General features: G+C 47.3%; 2 protein-coding genes across 2 annotated transcripts in view; one reads left to right on the forward strand and one right to left on the reverse strand.

Moving 5' to 3' along the window:
* Positions 1-20,573, forward strand: part of HERC1 (HECT and RLD domain containing E3 ubiquitin protein ligase family member 1) — a 736,289-nt gene that overhangs the window by 707,168 nt on the left and 8,548 nt on the right. Inside the window, exons 76-78 of the mRNA XM_030188195.1 lie at positions 2,768-3,020; positions 7,206-7,358; positions 14,224-14,529. Coding sequence (XP_030044055.1) covers positions 2,768-3,020; positions 7,206-7,358; positions 14,224-14,529 — 712 coding nt within the window. The remainder of the gene's footprint in view (positions 1-2,767; positions 3,021-7,205; positions 7,359-14,223; positions 14,530-20,573) is intronic.
* FBXL22 (F-box and leucine rich repeat protein 22) overlaps positions 4,927-20,573 on the reverse strand; it is a 38,494-nt gene continuing 22,847 nt past the window's right edge. Inside the window, exon 3 of the transcript XR_003940038.1 lies at positions 4,927-5,275. The gene's annotated coding sequence lies outside the window, so the exon portion shown is untranslated. The remainder of the gene's footprint in view (positions 5,276-20,573) is intronic.

Raw genomic sequence — 20,573 nt, forward strand, 5'->3', positions numbered from 1 at the left:
ACAGTTAAGTACCTTTGCTATATGTCCTGAAGGAAATCTTTGCTGTCCAGTTTCCACAAGATTTAATTTTGTTCATTTTTGTTTGGTTTATTTTATTTAGTTTATTCTGATACTTGGCATCTTTGACTCTATAAGATGACTACTTCATGAAAAATGACAATTCATTATTAGACCTCTTGGTTAATTTTACTGACAATTACTTTGATCCTTTGCTGTTCTTTTGTAGTAAGACTTCCAGGTGATTGTCACCTACAGCAGGAATCTGCTCCCTTTCTCCTCCCTCAAAAAGTATATTCAAAGGTTCTTGAATGGAAGATCTAGATGTGGAATTTGGTTTTCTAAAATGCTTCATGGAGGCAGATCTTCAAAAGATTTGACTGGAGCATTTTAAGCATTACCCAGACAAATCTTGGTATATTAAATCACCTCAGTTTGAACATATATACGTTTTGTCCAGCTATCTCATTGGACAGATAAAATGTATCCATTGTATTGAGGTGGAGATAGAGGTGTTCTGGGGGCATGGTTTTAGTTTAACCAGTCAGCACTGATAATTCATTTCTGTCATGTTAAATTTAACTGAGTAAGTTGGGCCACACCAATCAATAGCTGGCCTCAAGTTATCTGGTTATATTCAGGAGGCTCAACATAACCGATTTGAACTCCATTGAATATCTGGATAATGTTACTTGGAACCCAGCCTGCTGAATATCAAGCTGTGAAGCTCATAGGTGGGTTATGTGGGATATATACCTTATGATTATATGATACTAGTAAATAATGCCAGTTTTCTGACACAAATTGAAACGGGCGCTAGCAAGGTTTTCCTCGGAGTGTGTAGTTTGAGAGAGTGTGTGTGAGGTGACTGTGTGAGAGAGGAAGAGTGAATGTGCGAGTGTGTGTGTATGTGGCATAGTTGCCTGGGACTGAAGATAGCAGCTGCATGGCATTTACACTATTTAGCAACAAGATACTCTTTGTTGCAGTGTGTTTTTTTTCTACGTGGGTTATATATATATATATATATATACACACACACATACAGAGAGCGAGGATATGACAGTGGTGGCAGAGTTGGCTGCATGGGTTTATAGAGAGACACGTATATATTTGGGATGTGAACAATAGTGAGCAATCGGCTGCATGGGTTCTATACACCTGGCCCGTGATAGGGGGATTTACGGAAGTGGATGCACATAGGCATAGCAGAGCGAGGACGCGTCAGACGTCTTGACATCTGGAAAAGTGGTTTCCTGCTACAGTAGTTACGTCATCGCTTAGACAGCAACGGTCGATATATGCATATAATGACGTCAGGAGGACGCTCCGTTACCAGAACAGGTGTCCACACAGACTGATAACAGCGTCCCGCGCTGTTTCCAGACTGTTGTTGCACTCGAAGGTAGTTCCGGGTTTCCGCTCGGGGTTCGGTCCCGCTCCGGACGCCATCACTCGCTTCCTTGTCCCGTGACGTCCCTCGTCAGTCGTGCTTCCGATCGGCTGCTTGCATGCTGCTTGCCACCCGATTTGCTGTCTGTGGCCGTCCCTTTCCCTCTTACTATAAAATTGGATGAATGCCGGACCCTTCTGCCTTCTTACCTGTTTTCATTGGTTGTTTGCCCCTGCCTCTTCTATTGGTTGTTTTGTTGCCAGGCCTGCCCTGTGGGGCGATATTATCAAAGGAATTGTGGAGGAAAATGGACGCGCTTTGTGTTATTTAAAAAGGGGGTGGAGGGAGTCCATTGTCTTCCGCCTTTAGTCTCCTGGACACCGTCCCTTCTCGTTTTTCTCCCTAGCTGCGCTCATTGGCTAGGCTCTCCTAGCTCCGTCCCTCGGTCTCTCCCTGGTGGTGGTGTATTTTTATGCCCGCACCACCTCGCGTCATTCGTGATGACGTAGAGGGCTGAGCGATTTGATTGGTTCAGTGCCATTGCTGTGCCCCATGAACGTCATTCACGTTGACACGAGGGCGGAGCAAACATCATGGGCAATTGTGGTTTTACCACCAGCATTTAGAACGTTGGGACTGTGAGAGGCTTCATAGAACGTTGGAGGTGCAGTTTTATATAGAGAGATTAGATAAGACTGAAAGATCCATTTGGTCTGTTCTTTTTTACTACATAGGTGTCCCTTTACTAAGCTGTAGTAAAAAAAAAAGGCCTTAGCGTACCCTTAGATGGGTCTTTCCCACAAGCTAAGGCCAGTTTTACTGTGCCAATTAAAACCCCGTTTTCTAAATTTTCACTAACGGCCATGTGCTAATGTTGACATTGACATACAAGTGTTTTTTTAAATTACTACGAGAGCATCTATTGACCCTGTTTGTAGGCGGTAGGGCACATTCGGATCTATGTGCTAACCAGTCAGTGCATGACTAATGCACTAATTGGTTAGTGCAGGAACGCATTCTCTCCTGCTCCTAACATGCCCCTTCAAAAAAAATTCCAGAAAAATGATTTAGCATGCACACATTCAAAAAGTACTGTATGATACGGAAGCGCGTCCTTCAGTAGTTCATTTCTTCCTGCATTAGGCACATAGCTTATTAAAAGGGCCCCTTAGTGCAAAATCACAGACCTCTCTCAATCGCCAGTTTACCTGTGCTTCTCTACTGCTAAGGATCTTTAGCACTTACCTTATACTTTCTTGACTTGTGATGGCTATTCTGAGAGGTCGCCTAGGGTAATACTGTGTTTACAAGTATGCAGAAAGACAAATTATTCTTCAAAGCAATGGAGTAACGTCCCCAAAATTGGCTTTTTTTCAGATTCCTTTTCAATCCTTCTGCGTGCTTGGAGGAACATTTCATGCAGTTTAAATTCCTAGGCATTCTGATGGGTGTAGCTATACGTACCAAGAAGCCTTTAGATCTACACTTGGCCCCAATGGTCTGGAAACAACTGTGTTGCATCCCACTCATTTTGGAGGACCTAGAGGAGGTAGATCTGCTCTATGTACAGACTCTGAACAGCATTCTTCACATTGAAGACAGTGGAATTACAGAAGAGAATTTTCATGAGGTAAGAGGTATTTTTAATTCTACACAGATTGCAACCAGATTAGATATGTTGTGCAAACAAAATACACAAATTAGCCTTGATCATTAGACCAGCTATATTTAAATTTAATTCTTACAAGTTGTCATGTGGCAAATCCTGAAAACTAGACCAGTGTATGGACCCTGCTGAAATTTTGGTGGACAGTTTTCCACTGTCGGCAACAATATTAAATAGTTCCATTCGTTTTGTATGTAGTTTCCTGAGGATTTCTTTTTGTTTAAAATGTTGTTAGTGATATGCATGCATGAAATTTATTTTTCTGCTATTAAAAAAAAATCCTGAATATTGAAAGATACTATGCAATATCAATAATCCAAACTTTCTATTTATTGATAAATCCATTACTTAAATAAATTTCTTCTGATTTTTTTTTGTTCATTCTGAGAAATATTAGAACTTGCTAGAGGATCATCAATATTTGCACTTATTTGGTTATACATCAGCGATTATCATCTTAGGGCCCTGTTTACTAAGCTGCGCTGTAGGTGGTAACCATTTTTAGCAAGCACTAACACTAGAGACACCATAACTAGAGACACCCATAGGAATATATGGGTGTGTCTAGCATTAGCACGTGCTAAAAACACTAGCATATCTTAGTAAACATATGAATTCATCATCTGGTCCTTCTTCCCTTTCTTATTTTTTATTTTTTTTTTAAATAATTTTAGAAATGTACATTCAGTCCAGTGCCGTAGCGAGGGCAGCTGACACCGGGCGGGTCGCCGCTGCGCACCCCCCCCCCCCCCCCCCCACCCCCGGAGCACGTACTTACATCGGAAAGCAGCAAGGGGACGGGCGGGGAGGGCCGAACCGCCCCGAGTACATGTCGCTGGGAGCTGCGTTGGCTCCACTGGTTCCCTGCTCTCTCTGCCCCGGAACAGGAAGTAACCCATTCCGAAGCAGAGGGAGCAGGGAACCAGCAGAGCCGACACCCCCCCCCCCCCAGCGGCGTGTACCCGGGGCGGACCACCCCACTGCCCCCCCCACCCTTCCTACGCCACTGATTCAGTTTCTTATAATTGTTACTCCTCTTATTTACATTAGCAGGCTTATTTTCAAAAGATCTTTTGACATAAATCGGAACATGGACGTCCAAATCCAGTATAATCGAAACCCGATTTTGGACGTCTCCAACTGCAGTCCATCAGAAGGACGTCCAAATCTCAAGGGAGCGTGCCAGGGTGTGTTCAAGGTGGGACTTGGGCGTTCCTAAAACCATGGATGTCTTTCAGCAATAATGGAACAAAACAAAGACGTCCAAGACTAAAACTTAGACATTTTGAGCTAGACCTGTTTTTATAACGAATAGCTGCAGTGGGAATTGAACCCACTTCCCCAGGATCAAAGTCTACTGCACTAACCACTAGGCTACTCCTCTACTCCACACAAGAGGTGCCCCAAATAACCAGATGACCACTGGAGGGACTCGGGGATCACCTCCCCTTCCTCCCCCAAATCACAAAACATTTTTCCAAACAGCACTTTCAAAAGGAAAGATAGACTTTTTTTTTGTAGAAAAATGACCTTTCCTGTTCTGATTTTGGACATTTACAAAAAACATCCAAATTCAGACTTAAATGTCATATCCAAAATGCACCTTGTGCACTTGACTTGCCAAAGTCACAGGAGCAGCAGTGGGAATTGAACCCATGTTGCCAGGATCAAAGCTCGCTGCATTAACCATTAAGCCACTCCTCCTCTGTTTTGGACATCTTGCATTTGGATGTCTTTGTGTTCGAAAATGGCCGAAGTCAAGACATCACAAATCTAAGGACATCCTTGGATTTGGATGTCCTCTGATGGTATTTTCGAATGAAAGATGGCGTCCATCTGTTTCAAAAATACGGTTTTCCCGCCCCCGAGTTGGACCATTTTACAAAGACGTCCAAATCGCAACTTGGACGTTTCTTTTGAAATGCCCCTATGTAATCTAACAGCTCATTTTATTGAATCGTAGCTTGGTAAGTGTGTATATCAAATAGTGTATACTTTGTTGCCACTTGCATACTATACTGAAACTTGATGGTCCAGATTGTCAATCCGTATTGTCTCATTTCAAACGCTTCTGAGAATGGAGCCTTGTTTTGAACCATCACATCTGCTTCAGGGATGAATGACTTCTTATAGAAGCACAATGATCTAGATTCAAATACACATGCCATATTGGTATAGAAAAGGAGGTATTTATTGTTGTCATAGTATCTGTCATCATTCTGTAAAGGAAACAGTGCAGTATTAGGTTAAGGTTCTTCAGAAAAGTTTGTCTAGAATTCACTTGAATTTTATTTATATAATGCCATGCTATGTACATGTGCTGCACTGGTGAATTTATATGGTTAGTTTTCCCTTTCCAGACCAGTGGTACAATTAATGTGGAATCAAGATTTGGGGTCCTTTTACCAAGCTGCGGTAAAAAAGGCCCTTCAGTAGTGGCAAGGGACCGTTTTTTGCCACAGCGGGTAAAAAGACATGGCCATTGGTAAGATTATTCTTACCATGTGGCCATGTGGGGGGGGGGGGGGGAGCACTTAAACCGCCACTCATTGAGTGATGTTAAGGGCTCCTGCAGTAACCCAGCCAGTAACACTGGTTAGCACTGCACTAGAGAAAATATGGAATTATTTTCCATTGCATCGGAAAATGGCACGCACTCTAGGCAGAACTACCGCCAGCAGCCACATTGGGCTGCGGTAGTTCCAGGTTGCCCATGTACAACCCTTTAGGAAAGGGACCCCTTGATGCATTAATCTTATAAAAATAACTGACAAGAACTGAAGCCCTAGAACTACAGTAAAATAATTTTTTTGATATGCCCACATTTTATGATTGAGACACCAGAAATTATCCTTCTGTCTGTTGCTACTGGAGTTAAACTTACCCTCAAAATACTGTATATCTCATGGTACACCATTACCCAATAAAACTAAAATACCATATTTGCAGTGTTCTCTTCTAAGAGTACACTAAAACTTCAAAAGTGTTTGATACTGTAATTTTGTGATTAGAGTGCTGTGAACCTACAGACCTTATGGTTATGTTTCCCCATCTCCCAAATAAAAACTTTCCTAAATGAAAAGAAAATCAGGTTAATGAATACCAAATTACTGTGAATCATTTTGCTGAAATGTAATAAACAGGCAGGTAAACAGTACAATGATACATATCTGAGCTTTGAACAATGTTAACTTCTCATGTATCACCACCCCACCTGACCCCAAAACCCCCGAACATATTTTAGCATAACCAGATATTTATTTATTTGTTACATTTGTATCCCACATTTTTCCACCTATTTGCAGGCTCAATGTGGCTTACATAGTACCGTAATGGCGATCGCCAGTTCTGGTATGAACAATTACAAAGTGATGTAGTGGTAGAATAAGGTTCATATGTAACAGACACAATAGGGAATCGTAGAGAGGAAGAGTTGTGTTGAGTCCATTATGCTCTTTGGTTTTGATTGTGTTGCAGGGTTCAGGCATTTAGGTTGGGTCGGTAGGGTATGCCTTTTTGAACAGGTTAGTTTTTAGTGATATCCAGAAGTTTAGGTGGTCACAAGTTGTTTTCACGGCTTTTGGTAATGCGTTCCATAGTTGTGTGCTTATGTAGGAAATGCTGGATGCATAAGTTGATTTGTATATGGTAGAACAAATCCTAAAACAGACCGTCTATATACCCCATATGGTGAGCTATCGTCCCCTCAAATTCCTCCCCCACCTACCCCTCCCTTCCCAACCTTATCAGTATCATAGAAGCTACTACGGGTACGAAACAGAACAAGGAGAGAGCAACACTGAAGAACAAACTACTGCAAAGTGTCGAAAGAATACCCAAATAAACATTAATGAATAACAAATTAATAATTGAAAATATAGATCTCTATTATATATTAAGAGCTACTAAATAAATTAAGAAGAAGGAAAATGCCTCAGAACCTAACTTCCACTAAACATTCATAGTGGGTAAGGATTTATAGTTACCCCCCTCATTGGCATAAAAACCTTCTCTCCTCTTATAATTAGTGCTCTGTGCAATGCAGAAAACAAACTAATAATCCAAATATGGATGAAAAGACTTATCTGAACAAGTTTAGTCAGTAATTTTCAGCAAAGTTCATTTCTTGTCAATGTGTCTTTCTTTCAGATGATTCCAATTGATTCGTTTGTTGGTCAAAGTGCTGATGGTAAAATGGTTCCCATAATTCCTGGTGGGAACAGTATCCCACTTACCTTTTCAAATAGGAAAGAGTATGTGGAAAGAGCAATTGAGTACAGACTCCATGAAATGGATCGGCAGGTGAGAAATGACGTTACCCATTTTCCATTTGTTTAACTGAACAGGTTTTATTCTTTTGAACACAACAGATATTGAAAAAGAAACTTTGATACAATGGAATGGAGCTCCTTTCAAACTGTCTTTCCCCTCTTCTCTACTCTCCTGGTCACTGATATAGACAGACAAGGATTGGAAATATTCTATAAAGCATGTTCTGCACACTTTCCCCACCATGCCCCCCCCCCCCCCCCCCCCCCCCACCACCAAGTTCTGCCAAACCCTGTCCCTGCTCAGATGACTCTTGGTGATTCAGATGCATGTTTCATTTTGTTTAGTGTTAATGCTACTGTAAAAGCTAGTGACAATGAGTTTTTCTTGTTGGGCAGATTGGATGGATCGTACAGGTCTTTATCTGCCGTCATTTACTATGTTATTATGTTAGTGACAACTGTCTGTTTAAACTTAACCAAGCTGCCTTAAGTTTATCTGGTTATATTCAGGAGTACAACTTAACCAGCTAACTCCACTGAATATTTGGTAATTTTATTCAGAGCCTGGCCCTCTGAATATCAGTTATTAGATTCAGTGGGTTTATGTGGGATATATATCATCTGCTTTACTTGCTCTTCCCTGCTGTAGTCCCACATTTTGTTGAATTCTGGTGCTGTTTTTGCCCCACTACCTATACTGGGAGGCTGCTGTACCATACTTTCTCCGAGGACAAGCAGGCTGCTTGTTCTCACGACTGGGTGACGTCCGCGGCAGCCCCCACCAACCGGAAAAGCTTCGCGGGACGGTCGGCACGCAGGGCACGCCCACCGCGCATGCGCGGCCGTCTTCCCGCCCGTGCGCGACCACTCCCGCCAGTTCCTTTTTTTCCGCGTCTGGAGAGAGTCGTGCCTTTGCCGCTCTCTCTGTTTCAGCCGCCGGAAAGCCGATCGCGTTTACGCGGATCGTTTTTTCTATTTAGTTTTTGTACACCGCGTCCTCCGGTTTTCTTTCTTAAAAAAAAAAACTGAACGTGTGGAGCACGCGCTCCCTTTTTCCCTCGCTTCTAGCGGGGACGCTGCGTTGCGGCCTAGTGGCCGCACGGCCATTTTCCTTTTTCGAGGTGTGATTTCCGCCACCATCGACGACTTTAACTTCGCCGACGCGATTTTTCCGTCGATGTCCTCGAAGGTCCCGAGTGGATTTAAAAAGTGTGGTCGGTGCGGCCGGCCAATCTCGCAGACCGACACCCACGCTTGGTGCCTCCAGTGCCTCGGGCCGGAGCACAATCTCAAGTCGTGTCCCCTGTGTCTCGGTCTCCGGAAACGGACTCAGGTTGCGAGGCAAGTTCTGCGGGACCGTCTTTTTGGAACTTGCGCCGGCCCCTCGACGTCGACCTCGACGGCATCGGTATCGACGCCCGGTCCTTCGGTACCGGTATCGATGCCCGAGACATCGGCACCGATGGCATCGACCCCAGGAGAACAGGTCCCGTCGGCCCGCCGGTCCTCCGGTGAGGGTAGGGGTGAGAGGCCGCGTGGGCAGTCGGCCCCGGTCACTCCCTCAGTCCGTGGCCCACGGGACCGAACCCTGTCTGACCCGGTTCCTCGTGACCGAAGGGGATCGTCCTCCTCCTCCTCCATACCTCCCGGCGCCGGTGACGTGCATCGCAAGAAGAATAAGAAGCGTAGTCACCGGTCGCCCTCGCATCCGGACATCGGAGAGGAGGGGACGCCGAAGCGTCCACGTCGAGAGGAGAGGTCCCCGTCGGTTGTGGAGGTACCGATGCGACAGGGTCCCGGCACTTCGGTGCCGTCTCCTGGCCCCCACCAGATTCTGGCACCGACACCCCTACCGGCCCCACCGCCTTTCCCGGCAGCGGGCCTGGACGAGTGCCTCAGAGCCATCCTTCCAGGGATCCTGGAAGGGCTGATGCGCCAGGCTGTGCCGGCGCCGGGGGTGCTTGCGCCCTCGGCGCCGATGACTGTGGCGCCGGCGAGCTCTAGCCCGGCGCCGGGGCCGTTGACACCGCCGCCGCTTGCGGCGCCGGTCTCGACCGCCACGCAGGTGGAGTCCCCGTCGACGTCGATGGAGGGAGCTTCGTCCCCGCCGGCGCGGGAGTCCACCGCTCGACGACACCGAGGCCTCGGTGCCTCGACGTCGAGCCGGGCCCGGTTCAGGACTCAGCTACATGAGCTTATGTCCGATACCGAGGATGAGGCCTCGTGGGGGGAAGAGGAGGACCCTAGATATTTCTCCTCAGAGGAGTCTACGGGCCTTCCCTCGGACCCCACGCCTTCACCGGAGAGGAAGCTCTCACCTCCTGAGAGTCTCTCCTTTGCCTCCTTTGTGCGGGATATGTCTATCAGCATTCCCTTCCCCGTGGTCTCTGTGGAAGAGCTGAGGGCCGAGATGCTCGAGGTCCTCGACTATCCATCACCACCTAGAGAGTCCTCCACGGTACCGCTGCACAATGTCCTCAAGGAGACACTGCTTCGGAACTGGATGCGACCGTTAACTAATCCCACCATTCCCAAGAAAGCAGAGTCCCAGTACAGGATCCACTCTGACCCAGAGTTAATGCGGCCACAATTGCCCCATGACTCGGCGGTCGTGGATTCTGCTCTCAAGAGGGCACGGAGTTCGAGGGATACCGCCTCGGCGCCCCCAGGGCGGGAGTCTCGCACTCTGGACTCGTTTGGGAGGAAGGCCTACCAATCCTCCATGCTCGTGACCCGCATCCAGTCATACCAGCTCTATATGAGCATCCACATGCGGAACAATGTGAAGCAACTGGCGGACCTGGTCGATAAGCTCCCGCCGGAGCAGTCCAGGCCTTATCAGGAAGTGGTCAGGCAGCTGAAGGCGTGCAGAAAGTTCCTGTCCAGGGGTATCTATGACACCTGTGACATGGCATCTCGTGCTGCGGCCCAAGGTATAGTGATGCGCAGGCTCTCATGGCTGCATGCCTCTGACCTGGACAACCGCACCCAGCAGAGACTGGCCGACGTCCCTTGCCGGGGGGATAACATTTTTGGTGAGAAGGTCGAGCAGCTGGTGGACCAACTGCATCAGCGGGAAACCGCCCTCGACAAGCTCTCCCACCGGGCGCCTTCAGCATCCACTTCAACAGGTGGACGTTTTTCCCGGGCCCGGCAGGCTGCACCCTATTCTTTTGCAAGGCGTAGGTACAACCAGCCGGCCCGAAGGCCTCGCCAGGCACAGGGACAGACCCAGCGCGCTCGTTCTCGTCAACAGCGTGCGCCTAAGCAGCCCCCTGCGCCTCCACAGCAAAAGCCGGGGACGGGCTTTTGACTGGATCCACGGGAACATAGCCGCCCTCAAAGTGTCCGTACCGGACGATCTGCCGGTCGGGGGGAGGTTAAAATTTTTTCACCAAAGGTGGCCTCTCATAACCTCCGACCAGTGGGTTCTTCAAATAGTGCGGTGCGGATACGCCCTGAATTTGGCCTCCCTGCCACCAAATTGTCCTCCGGGAGCTCAATCCTTCAGCTCCCATCACAAGCAGGTACTTGCAGAGGAACTCTCCGCCCTTCTCAGCGCCAATGCGGTCGAGCCCGTACCACCCGGGCAGGAAGGGCAGGGATTCTATTCCAGGTACTTCCTTGTGGAAAAGAAAACAGGGGGGATGCGTCCCATCCTAGACCTGAGAGGCCTGAACAAATTCCTGGTCAAAGAAAAGTTCAGGATGCTTTCCTTGGGCACCCTTCTGCCAATGATTCAGAAAAACGATTGGCTATGTTCCCTGGATTTAAAGGACGCATATACTCACATCCCGATACTGCCAGCTCACAGACAGTATCTCAGATTCCGCCTGGGCGCACGGCACTTTCAGTATTGTGTGCTGCCCTTTGGGCTCGCCTCGGCCCCACGAGTGTTTACAAAGTGCCTCGTGGTGGTAGCGGCGTACCTTCGCAAGCTGGGAGTGCACGTGTTCCCATATCTCGACGATTGGCTGGTCAAGAACACCTCTGAGGCAGGAGCCCTCCGGTCCATGAAGTGCACTACTCAACTCCTGGAGCTGCTGGGGTTTGTGATAAATTACCCAAAGTCCTATCTCCAGCCAACTCAGTCTCTGGAATTCATAGGAGCTCTGCTGAATACCCAGACGGCTCAGGCCTTCCTTCCCGAGCGAGGGCCAACAATCTCCTGTCCCTGGCTTCCCAGACCAGAGCGTCTCAGCAGGTCACAGCTCGGCAGATGTTGAGACTTCTGGGTCATATGGCCTCCACAGTTCATGTGACTCCCATGGCTCGTCTTCACATGAGATCTGCTCAATGGACCCTAGCTTCCCAGTGGTTTCAGGCCACTGGGAATCTAGAAGATGTGATCCGCCTCTCCACCATTTGCCGCACTTCACTGCTCTGGTGGACCATCCGGACCAATTTGACCCTGGGACGTCCATTCCAAATTCCGCAGCCCACGAAAGTGCTGACGACGGATGCATCTCGCCTGGGGTGGGGAGCTCATGTCGATGGGCTTCACACCCAGGGTCTGTGGTCCCTCCAGGAAAAGGATCTGCAGATCAACCTCCTGGAGCTCCGAGCGATCTGGAACGCACTGAAGGCTTTCAGAGATCGGCTGTCCTGCCAAATTATCCAAATTCGGACAGACAATCAGGTTGCAATGTATTACACCAACAAGCAGGGGGGCACCGGATCTCGCCCCTTGTGTCAGGAAGCCATGGGCATGTGGCGCTGGGCTTGCCAGTTCGGCATGCTCCTTCAAGCCACGTACCTGGCAGGTGTAAACAACAGTCTGGCCGACAGACTGAGCAGAGTCATGCAACCGCACGAGTGTTCGCTCCATTCCAGAGTGGTACGCAAGATCTTCCGAGAGTGGGGCACCCCCTCGGTGGACCTTTTCGCCTCTCAGACCAACCACAAGCTGCCTCTGTTCTGTTCCAGACTTCGGGCACACGGCAGACTGGCGTCGGATGCCTTTCTCCTCCATTGGGGGACCGGCCTCCTGTATGCTTATCCTCCCATACCTTTGGTGGGGAAGACCTTACTGAAGCTCAAGCAAGACCACGGCACCATGATTCTGATCGCGCCCTTTTGGCCCCGTCAGATCTGGTTCCCTCTCCTTCTGGAATTGTCCTCAGAAGAACCGTGGAGATTGGAGTGTTTTCCGACTCTCATCTCGCAGAACGACGGAGCGTTGCTGCACCCCAACCTTCAGTCCCTGGCTCTCACAGCCTGGATGTTGAGGGCGTAGACTTCACTGCGTTGGGTCTGTCTGAGGGTGTCTCCCGTGTCTTGCTTGCCTCTAGGAAGGATTCCACTAAAAAGAGTTACTTTTTCAAGTGGAGGAGGTTTGTCGTTTGGTGTGAGAGCAAGGCCCTAGAACCTCGTTCTTGCCCTGCACAGAACCTGCTTGAATACCTTCTGCACTTATCGGAGTCTGGCCTCAAGACCAACTCAGTAAGGAATCACCTTAGTGCGATTAGTGCTTACCATTATCGTGTGGAAGGTAAAGCCATCTCTGCAGAGCCTTTAGTCGTTCGATTCATGAGAGGCTTGCTTTTGTCAAAGCCCCCTATCAAGCCTCCTACAGTGTCATGGGATCTCAACGTCGTCCTCACCCAGCTGATGAAACCTCCTTTTGAGCCACTGAATACCTGCCATCTGAAGTATTTGACCTGGAAGGTCATTTTCTTGGTGGCAGTTACTTCAGCTCGTAGGGTCAGTGAGCTTCAAGCCCTAGTAGCTCATGCTCCATATACCAAATTTCATCACAACAGAGTAGTGCTCCGCACCCACCAAAAGTTCCTGCCGAAGGTGGTGTCGGAGTTCCATCTTAACCAGTCAATTGTCTTGCCAACATTCTTCCCCAGGCCGCATACCCGCCCTGCTGAACGTCAGTTGCACACATTGGACTGCAAGAGAGCATTGGCCTTCTACTTGGAGCGGACACAGCCCCACAGACAGTCCGCCCAATTGTTTATTTCTTTCGACCCTAACAGGCTAGGGGTCGCTGTCGGGAAACGTACCATCTCTAATTGGCTAGCAGATTGCATTTCCTTCACTTACGCCCAGGCTGGGCTGGCTCTTGAGGGTCATGTCACGGCTCATAGTGTTAGAGCCATGGCAGCGTCAGTGGCCCACTTGAAGTCAGCCACTATTGAAGAGATTTGCAAGGCTGCGACGTGGTCATCTGTCCACACATTCACATCTCATTACTGCCTGCAGCAGGATACCCGACGCGACAGTCGGTTCGGGCAGTCGGTGCTGCAGAATCTGTTTGGGGTGTAAATCCAACTCCACCCTCCAGGACCCGCATTTATTCTGGTCAGGCTGCACTCTCAGTTAGTTGTTCTTCGTAGGTCAATTTCTGTTGTATCCTCGCCGTTGCGAGGTTCAATTGACCTGGGTTCTTGTTTTGAGTGAGCCTGAGAGCTAGGGATACCCCAGTCGTGAGAACAAGCAGCCTGCTTGTCCTCGGAGAAAGTGAATGATACATACCTGTAGCAGGTGTTCTCCGAGGACAGCAGGCTGATTGTTCTCACCTACCCTCCCTCCTCCCCTTTGGAGTTGCGTTTTCTTCATTTTTGCTAGTCATTCAACTGGCGGGAGCGGTCGCGCACGGGCGGGAAGACGGCCGCGCATGCGCGGTGGGCGTGCCCTGCGTGCCGACCGTCCCGCGAAGCTTTTCCGGTTGGTGGGGGCTGCCGCGGACGTCACCCAGTCGTGAGAACAATCAGCCTGCTGTCCTCGGAGAACACCTGCTACAGGTATGTATCATTCACTTTTTGTAAAGAAATTCTTGCTTGTGTCAGTCCTGAATTAATTCCTGTCATTTTCATGTCATGATCCTTTGTAATAAAAGTATTTTCTTGAATAGTATTGAATGAAATGATATTTTGTTGCACCTGTAGGTAGCAGCTGTGCGAGAAGGAATGTCCTGGATTGTCCCAGTACCTCTGTTGTCGCTTCTCACTGCTAAACAGTTGGAACAGATGGTATGTGGCATGCCAGAAATCTCTGTCGATGTCCTGAAGAAAGTTGTGCGCTATCGAGAAGTGGATGAACAGCATCAGTTAGTGCAGTGGTTCTGGCAAACCCTTGAAGAGTTTTCCAATGAAGAGCGGGTCCTTTTCATGAGATTTGTGTCTGGCCGATCTCGACTACCAGCCAACACTGCTGACATTTCTCAGCGATTCCAAATAATGAAAGTTGATAGGGTAAGTGCTATGTCCATTATTTTGAATATGTTTATTAATGCTTTTTCTCCTGATGCCAGTCATGACAGTTTCAACTGATTGAGAACCATCTATTTTGCAGCCAGCAGGAGTGATGCTTGCAGCATATTGTTTTATACCAACATCTTTCTCTCAGCAAGTGCAAGCAGATCACCTCTTGCCATACTGCTAAACAGGAGGCCTGAACTGAAGTTTTGTACATCTGCCTATTGCTATGAAATCTAGGGAAAGAACTAGTTATGTCATTGCTGTCCTGTATACTAGGAACATGAGATTTATTCCCAAGACAAGTGGTATTATTGTTCAGAGGCACTCTTTTTCCCAAGCATTAGGACAAAGGGCTCAAAATGTAACCTGCATGTAGATTTGAGTCACAAAACATGATGGATAGATTTATTCTCTTTTCCTAACAGACCATACTCAGAGAAGCGTTGTTTCTAAACAGCATTTGGGAAAGTTCAGTTAAATGACAAAATTGTACTATGAGAAATGAACATATATATTTAACATTTGTCTAGAATTTAATAGTGTTAGTAAAGAAAATCTTTAAATTTTAAGACTGTAGTGATAAAATGAAGTCTTTATACTAGTAGATTCTTCTGATTTAAATTTCTTCACCATAATACTAATGTGTACTGTGCAAGGAGACTAGTACTTATTCATGCTATGAAGTAAGATGGAGCACTGCATGCTGAAAGCCACTGCTGCTGTTGTCTTTCAGCTGAAATATAATGAAAATGTGTTCTATGTGCTAGCACCTAGTTCTGTACATTGAGCTAGACTCACTTCTTTGCATTATTGCATTACTTGTAACAGATTTGGCTCCTCAGTAGAATACAATACTAGAGTTACAGTTTAGCTGGGGTAGGGACACAGAGAGGTGGCTGGAGTAGCACTGAAGGATTCATTCTGTGGTATTAGAGGGAAAAGAGGGTACGATTAAAAAAAAGGGAAATTAAGTATTCATTCTGCAATTTCAACAATAGACTGATATCTTTAAATATGGAACAAAAGCCATTAGTAGAAATTGTGGCAAGAAAGAAATTCCACCTATCATGTGCCTTTAGTTCTAAGCTTGTGCCTCTCATTAAAAATTGCAGTCCTTAAACAGCTATGTACCTTAATTTGAAATACCTAATTTTGAGGTGAAAGTAATTTGTTGTTATTTTTTTTTTTACATTAGACAACATCTTAATGCTGAACAAATTATCTCAAAAAGCAAATCTAAATTTATATGTGAACTGCTAATGTGAATAATCTGTGTTCACACCTTTATTTGGGGCTTTTTATTGGAACTGTTTGATGAATTTTATATTTTACCCAGCTAACACTTCCACCATGTTAACGCTGCAGTCACTACAATGGCTGCTGTAGGAAGTCTATATGCCTTTCTAAAATGTTCATTCTCCGAGGACAAGCAGTCTTACCAATCTCACAAGTGGGTAGATGATCCGCGTCGCCTGGGAATTGGTACAATAACCAGCAATCTTTTTAGAGAGAAGGTTGGTCGCTGACCAGATTAAGAAGCACACTTGAGGCTATGTCTTCTCTCTCCCGCCGGACGTATTCTGCACCTACCTCCTCATCCAGGAGGTTTTTTGGTAAGTCACGGAGTGCCACCTATTCCTATCCTATGCGTAGGTACACCCCTGCGGCTTATCAGCCTGCTCAGGCTGAACCCAGCGTGCTTGTCAACAGCATGCGCCTAAGGACCCTGCTGCTCCCCAGCAAAAGCAAGGGGCAAGCTTTTGACTGGCTCCAGCAGAGCATAGCCGCTATCAAATTGTCCGTTCTGGACAACTTGCCAGTCGTGGGAGGTTAACATTTTTTCACCAAAGGTGGCCTCTCATAATTTCTGACCGGTGGGTTCTTCAAATAGTCTGTCTTGGATACACCCTCAATTTGCTTTCAAAACCTCCAAATTGCCCACCGAGAGAGCTCTCAGCACAAGCAGGTACTTGCAAAGGAACTCTCTGCCCTTCTCAAGACCCATGCAGTCAAACCCGTTCCACTGGGGGAGGAAGGGCAGGGATTCTATTCTAGGTACTTCCTTGTCCAGATAAAGACAGGGGGGATGCGTCCCATCCTAGACCTAAGGGCCCTGAACAAATTCCTAGTCCGAGAAAAGTTCAGGATGGTTTCCCTGGTCAGCCTTCTTCCCATGATTCTGGATTGGCTATGCTCTCTGGACTTAAAGGATGCATACACTCACATCCCGATACTTCCAGCCCACAGGAAGTATCTTCGATTTCAGCTGGGAACACATCACTTTCAGTACCGTGTGTTGCCTTTTGGCCTCGCGACTGCTCCAAGGATTTTTACAAAATGTATAGCAGTAGTTGCAGCGTCGATAAGGGAACCCATGAACTCTCAGTCTACTTATCTCAACGATTGGTGGTGAAGAGCACCTTGGAGGAAGATGCTCGGGAGTCCATGCAGATGACTATTTGGGTGCTAGAGTTACTAGGGTTCATTAGAAACTACCCCAAGTCCCATCTACAGCCAGTTCAACAATTGTAATTCATAGAAGCCCTGCTAGATACAAAGGCTGTCCAAGCCTACCTCCCAGAGATGCGGGTGGACAACCTTCTGTCCCTTGCTTCCAAGGTTCGGGCATTGCAGCAGGTCACAGCTCAGCAGATGTTGAGACTGTTGGGCCACATGGCTTCCACAGTGTATGTTACACCCATGGCATGCCTACATATGAGATCTGCTCAATGGACCCTGGCGTCTTAGTGGTACCAAGCCATGGGAAGTCTGGAGGATGTCATCCCATTGTCCCCGGAGCTTGTGTGCTCCCTTCAGTTGTGGACAGTTTGGTCCAATTTGACCTTGGGACAACCATTCCAAACTCCTCAGCTGCAAAAAGTGCTGACAACGGATGCATCTCTCCTGGGGTGGGGAGCTCATGTAAATGGGCTTCACACTCAAGGAACTTGGCCCCTCCAGGAAATCTCCTGGAGCTTCGAGTGATCTGGAACACTTTAAAGGCTTTCAGAGATCGGCTGTCCAATCAAGTAATCTTAATTCAGACAGACAATCAGATTGCCATGTTTTACACCAACAAGCAGGGGGGCACCGGATCTCACCCTCTGTGTCAGGAAGCCGTCCAGATGTGGCTTTGGGCATCGCCGTCACGGCATGTTTCTCCAAGCCACTTATCTGGCAGGTGTAAACAACGGCCTGGCCGACAGATTGAGCAGGATAATGCAACCTCACGAGTAGTCTCTAAATATGGGCATTGCCCGCAAGATCTTCCAAGCGTGGAGCACCCCTTCAGTGGATCTTTTTGCCACTCTTCTCAATCACAAGGTCCCTCAGTTCTGTTCCACACTTCAGACCCACGACAGACTATCATCAGATGCCTTCCTTCCACATTGGGGGACAGGCCTTCTGTATGCGTATCCTCCAATACCTGTAGTGGGAAAGACTTTGTTGAAACACAAGCAAGACCGCAGAACCATGATTCTGATCGCGCCCTACTGACCGCGACAGATTTGGTTCCCTCTTCTTCTGGAATTGTCCTCCGAAGAACCACAGAGATTGGAGTGTTTTCCGACCATCACTCAGAACGAGGGGTACTTCTACATCCCAACCTCCACTCTGGCTCTCACGGCCTGGATGTTGAGAGCTTAGAATTTGCTTCCTTGGGTCTTTCGGAGGGTGCCTCCCAGGTCTTGCTGGCTTCCAGGAAAGATTCCACTAAGAGGTGTTATTCTTTTAAATGGAGGAGGTGTGACAGCAAGGCCATAGATTCCCTTTCTTGTCCTACACAGACTCTGCTTTAATACCCTCTGCACTTATCAAGAGTCTGGTCTCAAGTCCAACTCCATAAGGGTTCAACTTAGTGCAATTAGTGCTTATCATCAGCTTGTAGAAGGTAAGCCTATCTCTGGACAGCCTTTAGTTCGCTTCATGAAAGGTTTGCTTTTGCCAAAGCCACTTGTCAAATCTCCACCAGTGTCATGGGATCTCAACGTCATTCTCACCCAGCTACTACTACTACTACTACTACTTATCATTTCTAAAGCGCTACTAGACGTATCTTTTTGAGCCACTGAATTCTTGCCATCTGAGGTACTTGACCTGGAAGGTCCGTTTTCTTGGTGGCTATTACTTCAGCTCGTAGGGTCAGTGAGCTTCAAGCCTTAGTAGTGGATGTACATTATACTAAGTTTCATCACAACAGAGTAGTCTTCCGCACGCACCCTAAGTTCCTGACGAAGGTGGTGTCGGAGTTCCATCTGAACCAGTCTATTGTCTTGCCAACATTCTTTCCCTGACCTCATGCCCATCCTGGCGAAAGCAGCTTGCATACCTTGAACTGCAAGAGAGCGTTGGCCTTTTACATGGCGCAGACAAAGCACTTCAGACAGTCTGCCCAGTTTTGTTTCTTTTGTTCCTACAGGAGGAGAGTCGCCATTGGTAAACGCACCATTTCCAATTGGCTAGCAGATTGCATTTCCTTCACTTATACCCAAGCTGGGCTGACTTGGGGGGGGGGGGGGGGGTCATGTCACGGCTCATAATGTTAGAGCCATGGCTGCATCAGTGGCCCACTTGAAGGCCTCCATTGAAAAGATTTGCAAGGTTGTGATGTGGTCGTCAGTCCACACATTGACATCTCATTACTGCCTTGAGCAAGATAACCAATACGACAGTCGGTTTGAGCAGTCAGTGTTGCAGAATCTGTTTGGGGTCTACAATCCAACTCCACCATCCTAGGCCTGTTTTATTCTGTTCCAGGCTGCACCCTCATTTAAATGTATATATTTTCAGGTTAATCTGTGTTACGTCCTCGCCATTGCGAGGCCCAGTTGACCACTGTTTGTTGTTTTGAGTGAGCCTAGATGCTAGGGATTCCCCACTTGTGAGAATGATAAGCCTGCTTGTCCTCGGAGAAAGCGAAGATACTTACCTGTAGCACGTATTCTCCAAGGACAGCAGGCTTCACATTCTCACAGTCCCGCCCACCTCCCCTTGGAGTTGTCTTTTTGTTCATTTTTGATTTCTTAATTATGCACAGTCGCTCTGCGGGCAGGAAGGCACTTCGCGCATGCGCAGTGCAGCACTACACACGCTCAAGAAGTCTCTTGAAATTTTTTGCTGCTTATTGTACCGATTCCCAGGCAACGCGGATCATCTGCCCACTTGTGAGAATGTGAAGCCTGCTGTCCTCTGAGAATATCTTCTGCAGGTAAGTATCTTCGTGTTTTTTGTTGCCTTATAGCCTGGAAGTGAAACACATTAAAAACAGAATCTGCCTTATAAGTTAACTTATGTTTTACATGCGAAGTGCCTTGCCTCCTTGAAATTGGGCAGACAAAGGACTTAAGACTGTTTGACAATTGTGACAGGATGGCACTGCTCAACTGTTGTCTTTTGAATCCCTGTGGACCACTTATAATTTAGGAGCAACGGATCATTATTTTTATTTGCAGGCTTCTCCATTATATAAGCAGTTTGCTGCATGACCATCCTCAAGAATGGACCACTGCTATGTTTCACCAATATTGGCCTCAAGAGTAGGTGGGCAAGGGGCCTATTGGTGTGTATTAGGCAGCCTATAAGACTAAATATCTGGAAAAGCCCTTTCAACTTACTATTCAGCAGTGGACTCGCAATATAGCTGCTGAGTATACTGCTGGAAACGTTCAGGAAGGAGCGTCAGGGACACTGGACCTGACTGAATATATCTTATTTCGTGAAACATTAGAAAGTCATGCGTCATCTTTATATGAGTCCTAGCCAGATGCATGGCCCACTAGATCTGCAGACTGTCCTAAGTGTGGACAGGTTGGTACTTATATTTATTGTTGGTGGTCCTGTCCAGATAGCTTCCATTTTTGGGGCATGTTGTGGGGCCACCTGGGGTGCCTTCTTCACCAAACTATTTCCTGCTCAGAGAAGCTATGTTTATTGGCTCTAGATGATGACTTGGAACTGGCCATTGAAGAACAGGTGGTGTTTGTGCGGAAATCCTGTTTGATGGTGAAATGTAGTATTCTGCTGCAGTAGATCCATCT

Source organism: Microcaecilia unicolor, chromosome 1 (assembly GCF_901765095.1).
Source record: "Microcaecilia unicolor chromosome 1, aMicUni1.1, whole genome shotgun sequence".
Taxonomy (NCBI): Eukaryota; Metazoa; Chordata; class Amphibia; order Gymnophiona; family Siphonopidae; genus Microcaecilia; species Microcaecilia unicolor.